This window comes from Haliotis asinina, chromosome 3 (genome assembly GCF_037392515.1).
Source record: "Haliotis asinina isolate JCU_RB_2024 chromosome 3, JCU_Hal_asi_v2, whole genome shotgun sequence".
NCBI classification, from domain to species: Eukaryota; Metazoa; Mollusca; class Gastropoda; order Lepetellida; family Haliotidae; genus Haliotis; species Haliotis asinina.
Genome location: NC_090282.1, coordinates 36,831,007 through 36,848,015, shown reverse-complemented (window position 1 = coordinate 36,848,015; position 17,009 = coordinate 36,831,007). Strand labels below are relative to the sequence as shown.

Below are 17,009 nucleotides of genomic sequence, written 5' to 3'. Positions count from 1 at the left end.
AGCCGATACTGTTAATGATAGACGTTTGCACATACATGTGACGTCTTTGCCCTATTGAATGCATAATATTCATTTTATCTATCTAAATGTGATCGTGAAGTGATCGGGGTCCAGTTACTGTACACCCACTGTGCATGCTTGCAGTGATCGGTATCGTACAGTCTTTTCAAACATGCGCATGGACCATGTAAAAGTGAAATGACTGAAATATATTGTTTGGGTCTAAGCTTTATGAGCACCGAAACAGAAATTAAAGTCCCAGCTATTATGCGAGAAAGGAATGAGACGGCACAGCACACGTTAATGAAAAAATAACGGCACAGCACTAGTTAATGAAAAAAAATGACTTTCTCGGCATTTGTGCGCGTGCTTCACGTGGCTGTCCCTTTCTCTGCACTCCTCCCTCGAAACAAACAGTGAACTGTGAATATTTTAATATGATAAACAACTTTCATTTTTATGACAAAAAATCCTCACGGAGTTGGTATGATGGTTTGATTATGATCAGCGTTTCACTGAGTATGCTATGTTTAACAGTTACCGAGTTAGATTGCAATTCATCGTCTTCTTTTGAGCCAAAGGACTATAGACGTCATTAATAAAGAGTCAAACGATGTACAGCCTGACACAAGCCTACAAACGTTTATTAGAAATTATAGAACTAAGAATGTCATTATAATGTTTACTATCACACGTCACGCCTAGATATCGCTTTGTGATTGGCTGAGGGCTTTTCTGGTATTTTCAATATACCCCCCTTAAAAGTGCGTAACATTTTCTATGTACCCCTCCGCTGGGATTGCCAAACTCATTTGGTACTTCGTTGTAGTAATTCTTTATCTCGACTTACAATGAATCACGTACGATATACGGAAATTACCGATATTTTGCTCATGCGATGGAAGGGAGATAACTTCAGTTAATTCGGTTTCTTAGCAAATTCTAGCAATGGCTACAAAAAGTTTTGTACCTTTGCTTCAAACAATTCAAAGTTAACATAGGGAACATAAACAAACATCGAGGATACATCAACCCATGTTCGCCTCTTGGCCAGTGAACAACTTGTATTGTGTGTACGCTAGGTGGAGAAGAGATACATGATACAGAAGAGATAATGCCTTGTCTGTCTGTCCTCTTTCGACCACATTGGACGTACAAACTGAATCTGCTTTCATCTGTGATGAGCACACGAGACCACTGGTCATGATGTCTACTCCATCTCATACGCTCTTGCCTCTGACGTGGTGTTAGTGGTGGACGAAATGCAAGTCGCCTACAGCAGACTCCGGCAGCCTTTAAACGTCGACGACCGGTGCTCATGGATATCCTTACATTGTCAACATTGGCGTGTTCTGTTGGAAGATCTGCTGCGTTAAGGAATAGGTGTCGTACCGCAGCGTTAATCATTTGCTTATCATCTAAGACTGCTGACTATAGTTTGAATTCTTGAAATCGCTGTCACAGTCGACTAACAGCACCCTGACTCACATAAAAGCGGATAGCAACCTACTGCTGAAGTTGACCAGGCCTATGGTCTGACACTCTCACAGTTCCTGAACCACATTATTTTCCCTACATCCTAGCCTCCCTGCAATGCTCAAGTCCTAAATGAAGCAAGTCTAGATTCCCCCCAGGCTGAGTATCCCTGGTCTCCCTGGGGCTCCTTTTCAATTTATATTAGGTTTGTTGGTTGTCATCAAAATTTATGATTATCTATTCAAAGACTAAGCATTAGTCTAGGTTGGACACCTTTCAGCCAGTGTCAACAAATCGATTTCCATGTCCACATTTTGAATAAAATGTGTGTCGTTTGAAACAGAATGTATCGGACATTAAAGAAATAAATGTGTTTTTTTTTACTGTTTAGAAGGTTTGTAAAAAACCGCAGTTGTATTTGTTTGAAACAAAAACGAAGATTTCACTTTTAAGAATTGTTACTAATAGCTTGGCCCTTCATTAATGACGCTTAGGGCGTGAATTTAGCCTTCCTTCAACACCATTACTGTGGCGGTTGGGTATCCTAGCAGTTAAAGCGTTCGCTCTTCACGCCGAACACCCGGGTTCGATTTCCCATATGGGTACAAGGTGTGAAGCACGTCTGGTGCCCCTGGGCGGAAGGTGTCCCCCGACGGAAAATTGCTGGGATATCGCCAAGGGCGGCGTAAAACTAAATTCACAATACCGGGGTTGATGATACTAATAACGTGTAATTCTATTGATATATTTGGAACTACAAATATCCCTGAATACGTCTTATGAAAGTATTCAGAGAATATTTAACTAGTACAAAAAGTACGAATTTTTCTCTTTCCACGTCTCACATGATACACGGATTAATTGTATGTACTCCACACTGTGGAAACCTTCTCCGTCTATACATGTTTGTCTGTGTGGTGACCACTGATCAGCTGGTCAACAACAAATCTCTGTGAGTAGTTGAGAGTATGTTAATGGAAAGTCGGAGTATGACGCATATTTCCGCCAAATGACATCACTGATAAATTTTCACACTTTGGCGATACATCCATGTGTCTCTGGTTCGCAGTTTGCATAAGGAACTAGCTGTGGCTTAAGGTACTATAGGTAGAGATTTTGTGTTTTTTCAGATGGGTAATGTCTTTATAGTACCCTCAAATTGCCTTGATATACATTGTCATACGTGTACACCGATCATACATTCGCCACCAAAACAAGCACGCGATCACTGCAAACGCAGGCGGACAGTCACCCCATCACTGCACCTCTGCAGGACAGTGATTCCGGTGGGGTGGGGGTGGGGTGTGGTTTTACGCTACATTCAGAAATGCTCCCGCTATATGGCTGTGGTCTGTGAATAGTCTGTACCAAATCAACATCATGAGTATCGATCTCAAAAAGAGCAATTCTGGTTCAGCCAAACCAGTCCTTGATATCAATAGTAACGACCCATACTATAAGAGGAAAGTGACGCTTACTTATTGCGTCGCACATTTCATCCATCGAACTGAAACCATCCATTATCGGAATTAGAGTAATATAACAATAATTTACAAATAACAATAATGATTGATTAGAAATCACATGAAAAGCGCATATAATACTCCAGTGGTGGATCCCCGTTTTTTCCTAGGTCATGTTCTGATTCTCAATCAACACTCCCCACTCTTTGCCCCCCGGAAGTTGAAAATGACAAAAGTACAAAACACACGCACGCACGCACGCACGCACCCACGCACCCACGCACGCACACACGCACGCACACACGAAATCCTATCTTATGTCTTGTCACAACGATAATGTACCCGTGACGATCTGGGTTAGAACTGATCGTCAGTCACCCATGCTTTTCGTAAGAGGCGACTAACGGTCAGACTCGGATCGATTCCCATATATTTGATCACTGCAATGTCTTGTCTGCTAGAATATTTACAGATCGCCGCCATATTACGGCGACAAACAACAAAAGAAAAAGAAACTAAAGGCACAACGTATAAAGTAGAATCCCAACACAACTGCTTTCAGGAATGTTACATAACAAATGTTAGATTAAAATATATCGCTGGTTATTACGTACGTACAAAACTATAAAGAATTGTACCACATGGCGTACTGACCAACAATGCTGCAAGGTTTATGTTGCAGTTACACCATTTATGCAGTGTTGTTCAACCTAAGATGTGATTTTATGTAACTGTTTTAGGCTTATTATTAACATGTTAATTTCATGAGTGAATAACCAGTATAGTAAAGAGATTAGAGTTACCTCCCCTGCTCCACTATCGCGTTGTGTCAGCCCTGCTTTACTATCTCTTGTTCAAAACTATTGACAGGTGAACCAGGATATTCAGGGCACCTGTACCACTGGCCAGTCAGCATGTTGTGGTCTTTGAGTCGATATGTACGGCTCGTGGTTACTTCTCAACTTGGACCTGTGTGTAACCGCAAGTTCTCGACACTGACCGGTGCGTCTGCAGACATGCATCTACATTGGGCGTCAGGGAGCGCTCCTTGATGGAAGGTGATGCTCGTCCTTGAGGAGAAAGAAGTGAGAGATTATCCCAACAAGAGGCTGAGGTTTACCCTTGAAGACCTGAAGTCTGATGAGGTCATGAAACTGAATCCGCGAGGGCAGGTGAAATTTAGTGCATCAGATATAATAGGCTATCTTTTCAATCGTCACCGTTGTGCTGTGTTTCTCCTTCCCATGAGACGTGTTTTTTCACTTTGATCCAACGCACTTCGTGCTGTGTCCCTATCGTGCCGAAGAAACTGTGGGTTTTTTTTGTTGTTTTTTTCATCATGTTATGTTGTACAAAATATCCGTTACACTTTACTCGTTATTGCAGTTAAACGGGTTTTATTGTTGTGTTTTGTTGATTATTGTTTATGTATACAACCAAAAGCATGTATTTTATGTCTGCCTTCTACTGACCGTGACTTTGTATAAGTATAGTGACGGGTTGTTCAGGAATGTCACATTTTGAAATATTTAATTGTATTTGTTAATCAAGTGATAAAATGCATTAGGAATGTGTATTCAAAACGTGTGTTGCTACTTGAAGGGAGATATAATTATGTGAATTAATTTTGTTTAAGCAAAAGCAGTACTGCTGCATGAACATGAATGATATGGAAAGAGGAAGGAAAGATTCAGCAACTTTTCATAGAGTAAGAAATACTGTCTTTTACCAAGTTGTTTTGTTTCCCCCAGGTGCCGATCTTCCAAGATGGCAGCACGGTGTTGAAGGAATCCGGTGCCGTTTGTCTGTACCTGGAGGTAGTGTTCTTCTCTGGGAGTATTCAGAACACTGTACAGTGTGAGAGAGTGACTTTAGGTTTAGGCCACCTTTAGCAATATTCCTGCAATAACACGGTGGCAGACACCAGAAATGGGCTTCACACATTGTGCCCATGTGGGAAATCGAACCCGGATCTTCAGCGTGATGAGCGAACGCTTTAACCACTAGGCTACGTACCCATCGCCTCAGAACATTGCACAGATTTGGCCGAAGATAACATGATTACTCTGATTATGAAACATTTTGTTGGGTTTTTATGAGGTTTCTTATTTGGTCCGATGGTCGAGTTCGACATGTGTGTTGCCTGCGCAGGACAAAACTCATGAATTACAATTACTAGCTTGCCTGCTACAGACACTGTTCTTTACGGACTACCATCGTGTTATAGAAATAATGTTAAGTGGCGGTTAGAAATAGCAAATCAGCGATACGTTGTTTTTGGCGTGTAGACTTATTTCCGTCACGGTTGCGTGCCTTTACCACTTCGATTCGGAAATTTCTCCATCTTTGAAAATAAATGAAACCTAAACCGATCAAACTTACCTATGATAGACAACTTTGGATGTAGTTTAAGATGCATTTAAACCTTGAGATATAATTTCCAGAACAGTATGATAGTGCAGCCTTTTCGTTTTACATTCCGAACTCCCCGATTCACTATATTCTGCAAGTAAAGGCATCAGATTTGCATGTCATATTTGTTTATAATGGAATGTGTCCACTATTTAATGGTGCAGTGAGTCTTCGTGTGTCCGCACCATCGATACCCGACCGTGCCTCATATCTGGCTTTCCTTCAACTTGACACAAAGAACCCAGTGATGTGATATGAGTCATGGGTTCCGTATTTGTAAAGTGAGATGAGCATTCGTCTGTTCTGTTCATAAGACAAGTTTCAGTATCAAGGCATCAAACTCCTTCCGGATGATTGCTCACTTCGGGGCGCAGTGTTGCAGAGAATGTATGAGGTGGGTGGCAGTAACTGACACAGCAGTCAGGGGAAACTTCTTTTAGCCTGCATATACATATATTTGGTGTTTGGTTGTACTTTGAAATTATCCCGACATGGTCCCGTATCATATGTATATAAAGTGTGTAGTTGTTGCAGTATCTACTTCGACTTTACCTACACTGCCAAAATATACATAAGTATATTCGACTGTACTTGAGTTAGTGGGTTAAAGGTTGAGGCTGTACGTGAGCCGTCAGGGCTAAGGAATCGTGTGTAGTGGGTAAGTGTAGGTTTTGAACGCACGACGATGTGACATGAGGCTTATGGGCAGGTAGACTGTTGCAGGGGTGTCGAATCATTCCTGATATTTGCCAAGTATCTGTTTATTATTTTACTAAATTCGGAGTTGTGGGTGTGGCGGCAAGGGTATGTCACGATAAAGCTGAGGAAGATTCGGGTACAGGCGATGCGATTGGTGAAAGTGAAATTGGGTACTGCAGGTGCAAGTGAGGCCATTTTTGGAGTTGAGATTATACTGTTTGGGAGATGGAGACTAAGCTTGGTTTGGCGATGGGTGGAGATGTGCCTGGGAGGGGGATTTATTTGAGATGAAGTTGAGCGCAGATTAGCTACATCCGGTTATGGTGGAGATGAGACTTTGGATAGGATGGGGTGAGGGAAAGACACCAAAAACATTGTCCCATGTTTTAATGTCCATCCTTGTTCAACTATACATGTGCTAGATGTAATGTTAACCTGCTTGGACTTCACGCCAGACAGACAACATTGCTCTGACAATCCTGAGAAAGGTTGCTCATGTCCGGTTCCTCTTCCCCAAGGACAAGATTGACGAGGTACGTGATCCTGCTTAAGGAAATACGCGAAAATGATAAAATACAACATATGGTGTGGATTTACTGCTTGTTAAATATTTACAACACGCCGTGATATGTTGAATTGAGATGTACAGAGTTACCTTAACATATCGCTTTATCTCCTTATTCTCTGTTATCTCAATCTGTAAGCTCTAAAACTATCTGACTTGCTTCCTGTACATACTCACAGTTTTGCTCGTAATGATTATTCTTTCATTCATCTGATGAGGGGACCAGAAGTAGCCCCTAAACGTGTTGTAAATATTAAAAAAGCGCACGCACGCACGCACGCACGCACGAACGAACGCACGCACACACACCTCCCAAGAACAGAATGCTCAACCCCTATGTACCGGGTCCTTTATCTGTAGTTGTTGTTATGTTCATGTTGTTGTTGATGTCTTAATCAGCGACTAAATCGGAGCTGTTCTAGCTCCATGGCCAGTGTCCTTGATGTTTGATGACACGATCCAGCAGTTTGACTGGTCATTGGTTTGCCTGCTCGGGACTCGATCATTAGCAGGGCGTTTACTAGCAGCTCTCTTGCTCATCTTTGATGCACTTGTGTATAAGGATTTTCGATAAACGGTGACATGCCGTTCCCTAAACGTACCATTTTTCATTTTGTTTCAGGAAAGCGATTATCTCGTCGGGAATACCTTCACCATGGCGGATGTCTTTTTGTTTCCATGTGTGGCTTTCTTTGTACGCTATGGCCTTGACATTGGGAAATACCCCGCGATGGAGGCCTACTACAACAAGGTCAAGGACAGACCGTCCGTGAAGACAACATGGCCACCCCACTGGGCTAACGGACAAAGTGATTCGTCTGTGTTGGGGTCGATATGAAAAGTTGGTTGAAAAATACAGACAGCTAAGATGAAGCACTGAGCGCCTTGTTCCCATAAAAGCGGTTATTCATGGCAAATTTGTTTATGAAAAGGATCCAAGCTGTTCGATCCGGGACAGTTTGCACAAGTCACCATATATTCAGTATTTATAAACATGCGGAGAAGTTTATGGTGTGTAAGTTAGTCACATCCCGAACAGGTCCTTCTGATTGACTAAACCGTTCCTTGAGTCAAAGGACAAGGTTTGCCCATTTTGACCATGGTACATGTACTGAACAGCAAAAGAAACTGGCTTTTCATCAAGTGTTTCAACAGAATACATAAACATGAATGGTTACTTTTTAAGAGTTATTTTTTTTTCTCGAAACTTGCGTTTCCTTTACTGTTCAGTATAGATTTGGTAACAGCATTGATTAGGATTTGTATAAAATTATTATGAAGGTTGATATGCATGTCATATTTTCATATATTGCAGGGACAGCTGTTTATCCATCGTTATTGTGACCGTCAATAGTTGCATATTCTCAACAGTTATTGTATATTGTTAAACAATAACTATGGATAAGTTACCCCATCATGAAAATCTTTAACTGCTATCTTTCACAACTGCGGTTTCAAGTTTGATTCTAAGTGTTCTGTAAACATTTAAAACTGGGGCGATGTGCAGGTGTGACATGGTATCAATCATGGCCGTGATGCCGACCATACGATCCACTAAACAGATTCTCGCTCAAACCAGGGAGCCCATATAATTATCCCTGCTCAAACATACCTTATTGAGCCAATTCTAAAGCAAGGAGGTTTCGTTGCCCCGTTTTCCAGATTGAACCATGCGTAAAGGCACTTGAATACAGTAGACTAAAATAATATGAAGCGAGGTGAAACGGGATTTAACGTTTGGATATTTCACTCATATCACGACGAGCATGATTGTGTATGTTGAGCTGCTTGAGCCCTGACGCTGTTTTTATGATGTTAGCTCACTGAGATACCATGCTGCAGTTAAGCATGAATACCCCTCGCAGACAGATAATACTGACTCTGATCCGACCAGTCCTTCATATATCCATTAACACCAAGCGCCAGACTGGGACCAACAAGTACCGTATTTTAACATTTTCTGGCATGACGCGACCAGGGATCGAACCTGCGACCTTCCGCTCTCCGGGCGGATGCTCTCACCGCTACACACTGGAGGTTGTCGAAATAATACCAATGCCTGACAATAGAACCGTGTGCTTGTCTTGCTGCGAACACTCTGCCTATCAGAATCATAGTACAGGTTGGCAGCGGTTGTGTCCGCGAGACTGTTATCCCTCATTGTGGTATCGTAACTGGGTGGCATCTCCAGTGTGGTGAACTCCGCCATGTTTACGTGGTCAAATGTCTGATTGTCTCTGTAAACGTTGTGTGCTGGGGAGCGGTATCGCATCTTGACAAACTCCAGTTCATCATTGGCTGGGCTGGCTGTAAAGTGATTGTCCAACAGATTAAACATGAGGACCACACACACTAAACAATTACACAAAGACAACTGCAACAAGCTCTTTCTAGCAAGGGCAAACAAACACTCAATATTAATCTGTAAGTATGGCATGATCATGAAGGACAAGAAGAGAAGATATTGTGTTGATTGTGATGTGTCTTGATTTACCTACCATGGAATGTTTGTGCTATCTGCTTTAACCCAAAAAAAACCCCAAAAAAAACAAAGCAACAAATGTATTTTTAATAATGGATGATACATTTCTCATGCTAAAAGGCTTTAAATTCAGAGAGAATTCAGCAAATTTCAAAATTATATGAAATACTTAAAATTTTGAAATCAAAACCTTTGCTCAAAAACAACCTGCTGATCATCAAAATACAATGATATTTAGTTATTGTTGTTATTAGCATAATCTGCATTCATGGATCGACTTCTTCATGCCTAACTTTTTCTGATGATGATGATACACACATTGCTCTCATGTCATCTAGTATTCGCCACATTGCTTTTGTCAATAAGTTTAACTGCAAACAGTATCATTATACTTGCATGTCTACTACAAAAATGTTTAAGTTAAATGACTACATCTTTACAATGCAATAAAACAACTGGTACATGATTTCATAAATGACACAACCGATATTTATTTTTCTCACATCCTGATCTCCTCGAAGAAAATCAGTGCCGCGCCGCTAAACTAATATTCCTGATAAGCATTTGCGAGAAACACAAAGGAAGTTATCTCTGCGTAAGACCTCACGTGCACCGAAATGAAGTGGAAGAGATACAGAACCCAACTAAATCTCTGCAATATGATCAACAAAATGCACGAGTGGCATGGCATTCAGTAAAGGATTGGGTGACAGATTGAAAAAAAAAACATGTCCATGCAAACATTTAGTGTGTAGAGTTACTTCCCCTGCATTGGACTTCAATCTCAGAACGATTGCTTCATAAAAGCAAGATTCCAACTTATTTAAATTGCAGTCAAGGTTGCATTCACAAGCATCAGAGAAGGCAAAAATTATTTCAAAATCTATAAAACAATGACACCCAAAGGTATAGAAATGGTAAAATAATGTTTTGCAAAAATCAAGTAGAGAATACCGAGTAAATGTCCTGCTATCAGGAAACTCATCATTCACTCTTTTTCATAAATCTCTTTTTCATTAATTAATCTACAGACACTCCCCATTACATTGAACAGTCTTTGCTATCTTCCATGATTATGTTGTTCAACTGCAAAACTGTCAAGCATGTACACTACTACATGAACATGGAAAACTGGGGGAGATAAAACGTTTCCTTGTTTTGGCTTCCTTAACTGTCGGAACCAATTGTAAACCATATCTCTGTGCTGTTCACTCATCAGGTAGGAATAATCAGAAAGGTACAGTGTCTGGCCACCTCAGCTCTGTCAAAGTCAAAATCAGAACCCTGACGTTCCAATTCGAAGCAACGTCAATCTACTAAATGGAACAAGGCCTTATATCTTAGAACATGAAGATTGTACACAGAATTATCTACCTTGGCACTGACCAATATGAATGATTTTGCAATATGTTGTGTAATGCAGCACTCAGAAATAACATGTTGGATCACCATGGCTTGAAAATATTTGAGTGAGAATCAGACAAACCATTGATGGATACATCCAGTGGCCACGTGGTGCTATATCAGTAACTTTATATATCAGTTTGCTCACATAATATAACAGGTACGAGCTAGGGACCCTGTGTAACCAGAATGTGAGCTAACTGCCAGTGAAGACCCCGAGGACAGCTCCTTAAGTTCAGTTTCAACAGAAAGCAGTTTACTATGTCAAAGGTTCATCATTTGATAAGTGTAGCTCGACACACCTGTCAGTAAATTCGTCTTAATTAACATGATTTGAGAAAACATTAAAATGGATTTCTCTTGGTGAGATCTACTGAAGTGATGTCTAAATGACCTGAAGTGAGCGAAGCTTGATAGAATGGACTCTTCCAAACCAGCATAACATTGATACTGTAGATTTCATCTTAACAAGGACGGACAATCATGGTTTACAACCATAGTATAATGAAGTCTTATTGTAGTGAAAGTGAAATAATGATGAAGTGAAAGCATCTTCTTTGAAAGCAGTGCTGGTTTAGATAGCTTCCGCAGCTGGCTACAACAGGCACTTGTGTCTTAAAGTACACAAGTTTCATCAAAATTTGAAAAGCACAACAGTCAGTTAAGGCTTCTTAAATAAACATCGATGAAAATGCAACAAAAATGCCTGTTTTGTTATACTGGTAACAGTTGGAGTTGATTTCAATATTTTGAAACCAAGATGGCTGCCCATAATTTATCCTGTCAATCCATCATTACTTAAGCCTACTCACTTGTCAGAATGGACTTTGGTATCAGTTCCTGACTATGTTCTAGTCTAATCTATGAGAAATTTTTAAATTCACACCAAGACCAAATGTTTACATGACAATCCATCTCTTCTTGGCATGTTACAGACAACAGTATCGTAGAAGTGATATATGCTTGCATTGAATTTAAGTGAATCATATTTGCTTAATTCTGTTCAATCTCTGAAAGTCAATTTATATTCTTGCATATGGTTTTTTCAATTTCAAAGTATACATTGGGCTTTTTATGTCGAATATTGTGCAACAGAGTTAACTTCTACCACTTGTGGACATAAAACAAGGTATGACATCTGGACAAGGATAACAGATTGGGATGAATGACTACAGGGAAATACAAATTGGATAAATGAAGGCTTAGGTTAAAAACATTATTAAGAAATATACGATTTTGTGAAAACCACCAACAATACAAAGTTAGCACCCCTCCCGATGCTGTTCCAAGCAACATTCAACTCCAATCTTTACCACTAGCAGCACTGTAGCAGACAGTAGGGAGAGGGAGCACCTCACCAATTAAATCAATTTTTGGCAAAAGAAACGAACCTGAAACTGACTAGCTTGAAGGCGGCTGCTCGACCAGCGAGCAACTAATCAAATCATGCTTCGGACTGATTTGGAGCAGGGTTCTGATTGGACCATTCAATACTGTCCGTGTACGAGACGTATGTTGGGAGACACCAGCTGTCCTGCACCTGCACTGGTTGGTACTTGGCCACGGCACTCACTTTGGGGCGGTTATAAGTACGAGATTTGGCAATGTACTTACAAGACTCCTCTTCTTCTGTGTAGGCGAAGATAGTGACACACGACACCACAAAACCCAGAAGCTGCAAGCAACACAGCAATATTGGTCTATTAGATCACATTTCGAACTTTCTTTCCAAAACATGCAGGCATGGAATTTTTCACTCATTATACTCTGTACTTAGGGGTTAAAGTATCTCAATCTAATCACTCCCAAAAGACTTACGACACCTTTCAACCATACACATAAACAGTATGGGGAATGACGTTCTTCAGGAAATACCATCAAGAGCAACAGATTAACCATTTTAAAAAAATATAGAAAGTAAAACTACAATTTGCCGCCTTATTTCTATATCCATATTTCAGGATCCATGCCTGTGGATACACATATATTTCGTATCATTTTCTCCACACAAGAAGTGTATGTCTATGATTACCCATAACCATAATAAAGACTCATTTTATGACAAACAATTTCTTTTATTTCATAGGTGCGAGATTTTGAAATAGTTGGTATCGGTTTATCATCGTTGTAAAACAGCAGTAACATTAGAAGAATCTATGAAAACGTCACACACATGAAATAGAAGAAGTTGTTATTCACAAAATTTGACATTATTGTACTTCCCTACATCTAAAATGAATCTCAAAGAAGTTACCCATTACCTTGCTTTGCCAGACAATTGTTTGGCATGAGGAGGACTCACCCATAACAGACACTGCACAGCAGCATGAATAACTTCCACATAATAGTACTGGAGGATGCAGCCATCCACAAACTCCTCTGGTGGGATGGGCCGGCTTGCCTCGGGAGGCACAGATTTTTTCATACATCTATATCGGGTTATGAATGATTTTTCATATATGACAGATTTAGAATGGGCACGAAGATGTCAAATTTTCACAAAAGACATCAACAACATACGTTTCAGTGCTGTCCCCATTAATTCTATGGATCACTTAAAATGCAATAACTAACTGACATTACCAATTCCAACATATTTCTCTCTAAATGTATGTCTTTTCAACTGCCAACTTGCCCCAAATGATACATGCTTTCCACTGTCTGCAAAGTACATACTTTGCCTGCCATTACAATACTATGTATACGAGCCATTGCCTTATGGACAATAAACCAAACCACCATCTTGATCTTGATATTCTGTAAGTCATCATACACCTAACATGCCTAACACTGACTGAAATTTCAATATCATCTCTACACAGGTCTGGAAATTCAACCCTACTAACTCCATGGCTTTAATACCCTTTCTCATGACTCAGTTCCCTACATCACTGACATTGATGGGAAATATTTTCTTAGAGCCATCTTGGATCAGTGCATGAAGACTACAGGGATTTTAAGTCATTCATGGTGCAGGTACACCTGTCATTAAACACACACTGATGTACAGGAGGCTTCCATCTTAGGTACCCTGTCACTTCCGTCTAAAGTCTCCAAAATGTTGAAAATTACACCACCCCCACCACCCACCACCCACCACCCCCACCACCCCCAACACTCCCACCTCCAGATAGATACAGATAACAAAGAGGTTCCATCCCAGCCACAACAAGCTCCAAACTGTACACTGAAACACAAGATATGACAGTTTAGAGTGCATTCATCAGCACAAGAAATCATCCTTTTCATTCCTTGTCATACACAAATTACACTCAGCCATGAGAAACACCTTTCATGGATACCAGTGACCTCAATACTGCAATAGCTGGAGCCAACAGTTCATGGAGCCACCTGGAGCCAATATGTCCAGTGTTGCCTACTTTCACATCTATGTTTCTGCTACAGTAACTTTCATAATCATGTTTCAGGCCTGGCGGCGTCATAGCAAAAGACATTAAACACTAGTACTCGTTGGTCCCTGCCTGGCACTTGGCTTTAATGGCAACAAGAATAGCGTCTGACCATTTGACAAAGCCAGCAGATTTGTCAACGGCCTGATTGAAGTCTACAACCTTCCGGTCCCAGTGGCTGACTGTGTATTTCAGAATGACATTGACTCAAGTTGTCACAAGTTGTCACTCATGTTGTGACATGTCACACTTGTCTGCTGTTCATAAATTTTACATTTGTTAATAATTTCACTTCCTATTATAAGCATTGCTAACTCTGAAGTGTGTGGTTAATTTTTACTCTATGGGTCCTGTAATTTTTTTGTGGATCAGACAGACATCTGGAACTTACAGGACCCAAGGTCATGTTAACTTGAAACAACATTCGTGAACACTGCAAGGACTGGTCACCCCGGAGCATTATATGTCTAAATGGGGCCTCATCCTTAACTTTGGCATGGTATCTCAGTGACCTAGCACTACAAAATTACATAATTCCAGCATAAACCAATGTTATAAATTATACATTACCAAGCAAGGTATATGAGGTAACCATGCTAATAAACTATGACATTTATGCTGCTCTTCAACATCTTCAATAAATAAGCATGCATCATCAGGATGTATGGCAAAGCTCCAATGAAGGCCAGAGTTTCAGATTTGTGCCTGATAACCACACACACCATAGTAAAATACTACACCATCACAGAGTATTTCAGCTGGGTAGAAGTAAGATTCTTGCCAGTCTTTCCGCAGTTCAAATCATGTTGGCCAATATTCAAGTCCACTCATGACTTAGGGTTTGAAATGGTAGAGGACGTAAGGTGTACGGGAGACGGTCTCCCGTTACGTGTACAAGTGACAACCTGAGAGGGGGTCACTCACACGCGTGACTGCCTGATCACATAGAGAGAAATTCTGCATGTCACACAAAAACGCGTCTAAAAGTATTATGTACGAAAATAATTAAACACAATTTGCTACAGTTGTTGACTGATGGTCAAGTTAATGGATGGCGTGAATGAAAGCATAAAAAGAGGAAATTAAATTGTCAAAATATGACAAAAATGTGCATAATTTCAGTAAAAATTGACGATATTTAACAGAGAATTTCACCTATGTACATATTTTTCAGAAACTTAAATTTAGTATTTTCTGAAAGCTCATTCATCGTAGATTCATAATATATATGCGGCTTCCAATGCACACCAAGGCACACCTGTTTGTTATTGTGTTGAAACATGTTTACTTTCTTCGAAACTGCGAAATGGGAGGTAACTGATGCCTGACTAAATTGCTCAGTCAACACATCCGTCTTGCGTCTTGGACTGTCTGAAGCGTACGTAATTTACATGGCGATATTTTTCTTGCGTTATAACAATGAGGATATAATAAAATCACTAATAACATTTTTTCATACGGACTACTCTTCTTGTTGGAAGTATAATCATTGGAAAACACGACCATGTTTACCGATGTAAAAACGGTTTTACGTTTTATGTTTGCTGCTCTAGCAGTAGATCGTGTTCGCACCCAATCGAGGTGGTTCCACGGTGATTGAATTAATTTGGGCGAAGCGCCTCAGCTGGCACCGCGGAGCGCACTGTCTCGCGAACAAGAGACGATAGGCCGTCTCGTGTACACGTTACGTCTCGGACTATAAACTCAATCCCGGGTTTACACATGATCGTTGCTGAAAAGGTTGAGCAAGCCCTCAATAGCATTTACTATCCGCCTGTTTCCACACAGATTACAGTCAAAATCTCCTCAATGAATTGCATTCTAACTCAAAAACGAATAATCGTCAATGACTCAAACTAACGCCAAGGTAAAAAGGAAAAAACACAAACTTTGTAGAATTTTGTTATAAGTTTTGTCAACAAGATATAACAATTGTTTAACAAACCATCATTATTCTCATTCGATAGTGGAAGATTTGTGACATGGGTGCAGCAACAGCTCAGGTAACAGCGAGGTAAGCGAGAGACACGGGCAAATTTGTTTATCCTACTGATTTAGCGATTGATTCAACTCAAACAATGACGTTTACTGCTGATTTCAAAGCTTTAATTCAAGGCCTACAACAATTGTAAGTGTTATCAATACAACGACACACTATCTTCAAACACTAGTGTCCAGGACATTTTCGTCTCAAAAGCAACTTGTCCAGATCACAATCAGAAGTTAACATATAGCAAGAATAGACACTTACCATTACACATATTGCAAATAGAAATGGAAATTCAACATTCCCCCTCAGTATCTAAGTACCAACTTTGGAAATTGCTTCATAAGTTCAGATTTCGGTACACCACAGTTAGCAGGGAAGTGGGACGTGTGAGGATGGTTCGCGGGCGCTCGCGAGCGCTCGTCGGGGCACAGGCGTTCAGGATCGAGCGCTCGCGGGCGTTCAGGGCGCACGCGATTCTGAACTCGCCTCCGGTTCTTGGGCGTGTAGAGCCAGGGAGCCTATATATAGATGGGGAGAAGAAACTCGTCGAAAGGTCGCTGAACGTATGTCTCGGGCCGTTACGTAGCCAGTGTAGCTAATCTGGTGGCAGCGTAGTATTTGAGATTGAGCCCGGTTTATTTTCAACAGTTGATTAAGTTCGCTGAGTGTTGTAACAACTGAAATCCAACATGTAGAAGATAGGTTAACTATTTTGTCACTTCAGTTTAAGTCGAATAATTGGTATTAGTGTCCGTATTAGGACAGTAGATTTGTAGTAAAGTTTCAAGTCGGCATGTTATAGCTCACTGGCTTCTATTCTCGATTCACCACACAGATGGACTAAATTGTGATTATAAAACCTTCTTTCACACATTCGTTTAATTTTTAGAAGGAGAACATACCTTTAGTTGAAAGGTATTTGCAAGTAGTAGTGACAGTTTCATGACTTTAAAAAGTGTTAGCGCGTAATTGAGGTGTGTGAAAAATATGACATTTCGCCATTGAAATACTATACGCCGTTGTTTGAGTATTGCAAGTTATAGTGATAGTTTCATAATCTAAAACAAAATGTTAGGGTATATTTGAGGTGTGTGAAAAATGTGATATA

At 40.4% G+C, this 17,009-nt stretch overlaps 3 protein-coding genes across 3 annotated transcripts in view; 2 read left to right on the top strand and 1 right to left on the bottom strand.

Annotated features, from left to right (window-relative positions):
• Window positions 1-3,916: 3,916 nt before the first annotated feature.
• LOC137277919 (glutathione S-transferase A-like) overlaps window positions 3,917-17,009 on the top strand; it is a 39,057-nt gene continuing 25,964 nt past the window's right edge. The window contains exons 1-2 of the mRNA XM_067809929.1: window positions 3,917-4,111; window positions 4,691-4,756. Of these exons, the coding sequence (XP_067666030.1) occupies window positions 4,001-4,111; window positions 4,691-4,756 (177 nt within the window). The 5' untranslated portion in view covers window positions 3,917-4,000. The remainder of the gene's footprint in view (window positions 4,112-4,690; window positions 4,757-17,009) is intronic.
• Window positions 5,731-7,532, top strand: LOC137277924 (glutathione S-transferase A-like). Its single transcript, XM_067809934.1, has 3 exons — window positions 5,731-5,745; window positions 6,506-6,583; window positions 7,238-7,532. Exons 1-3 carry the CDS (start codon window positions 5,737-5,739, stop codon window positions 7,451-7,453), a joined length of 303 nt encoding a protein of 100 aa, XP_067666035.1. The 5' UTR covers window positions 5,731-5,736; the 3' UTR covers window positions 7,454-7,532.
• LOC137277219 (uncharacterized) lies at window positions 7,640-12,926 on the bottom strand. The gene is made up of 4 exons (XM_067808890.1): window positions 12,804-12,926; window positions 12,116-12,176; window positions 8,603-8,922; window positions 7,640-7,726 (listed from the first exon to the last, which is right to left on the bottom strand). The coding sequence occupies exons 1-4, from the start codon at window positions 12,924-12,926 to the stop codon at window positions 7,640-7,642; spliced, it is 591 nt and encodes a 196-aa protein (XP_067664991.1).

What these genes read in the sequence shown, in the direction of transcription:
- LOC137277924 (XM_067809934.1), top strand. An exon ending in CCAAGGACAAGATTGACGAG is followed by an intron (nt 6,584 to 7,237) that starts GTACGTGATCCT and finishes ATTTTGTTTCAG; the next exon opens with GAAAGCGATTATCTCGTCGG.
- LOC137277219 (XM_067808890.1), bottom strand. Translation starts at nt 12,926, where the DNA reads ATGAAAAAATCTGTGCCTCCCGAGGCAAGCCGGCCCATCCCACCAGAG. An exon ending in CACAGAAGAAGAGGAGTCTT is followed by an intron (nt 8,923 to 12,115) that starts GTAAGTACATTG and finishes ATCACTTTACAG; the next exon opens with CCAGCCCAGCCAATGATGAA. An exon ending in CGGAGAGCGGAAGGTCGCAG is followed by an intron (nt 7,727 to 8,602) that starts GTTCGATCCCTG and finishes TTTGCTGTTCAG; the next exon opens with TACATGTACCATGGTCAAAA.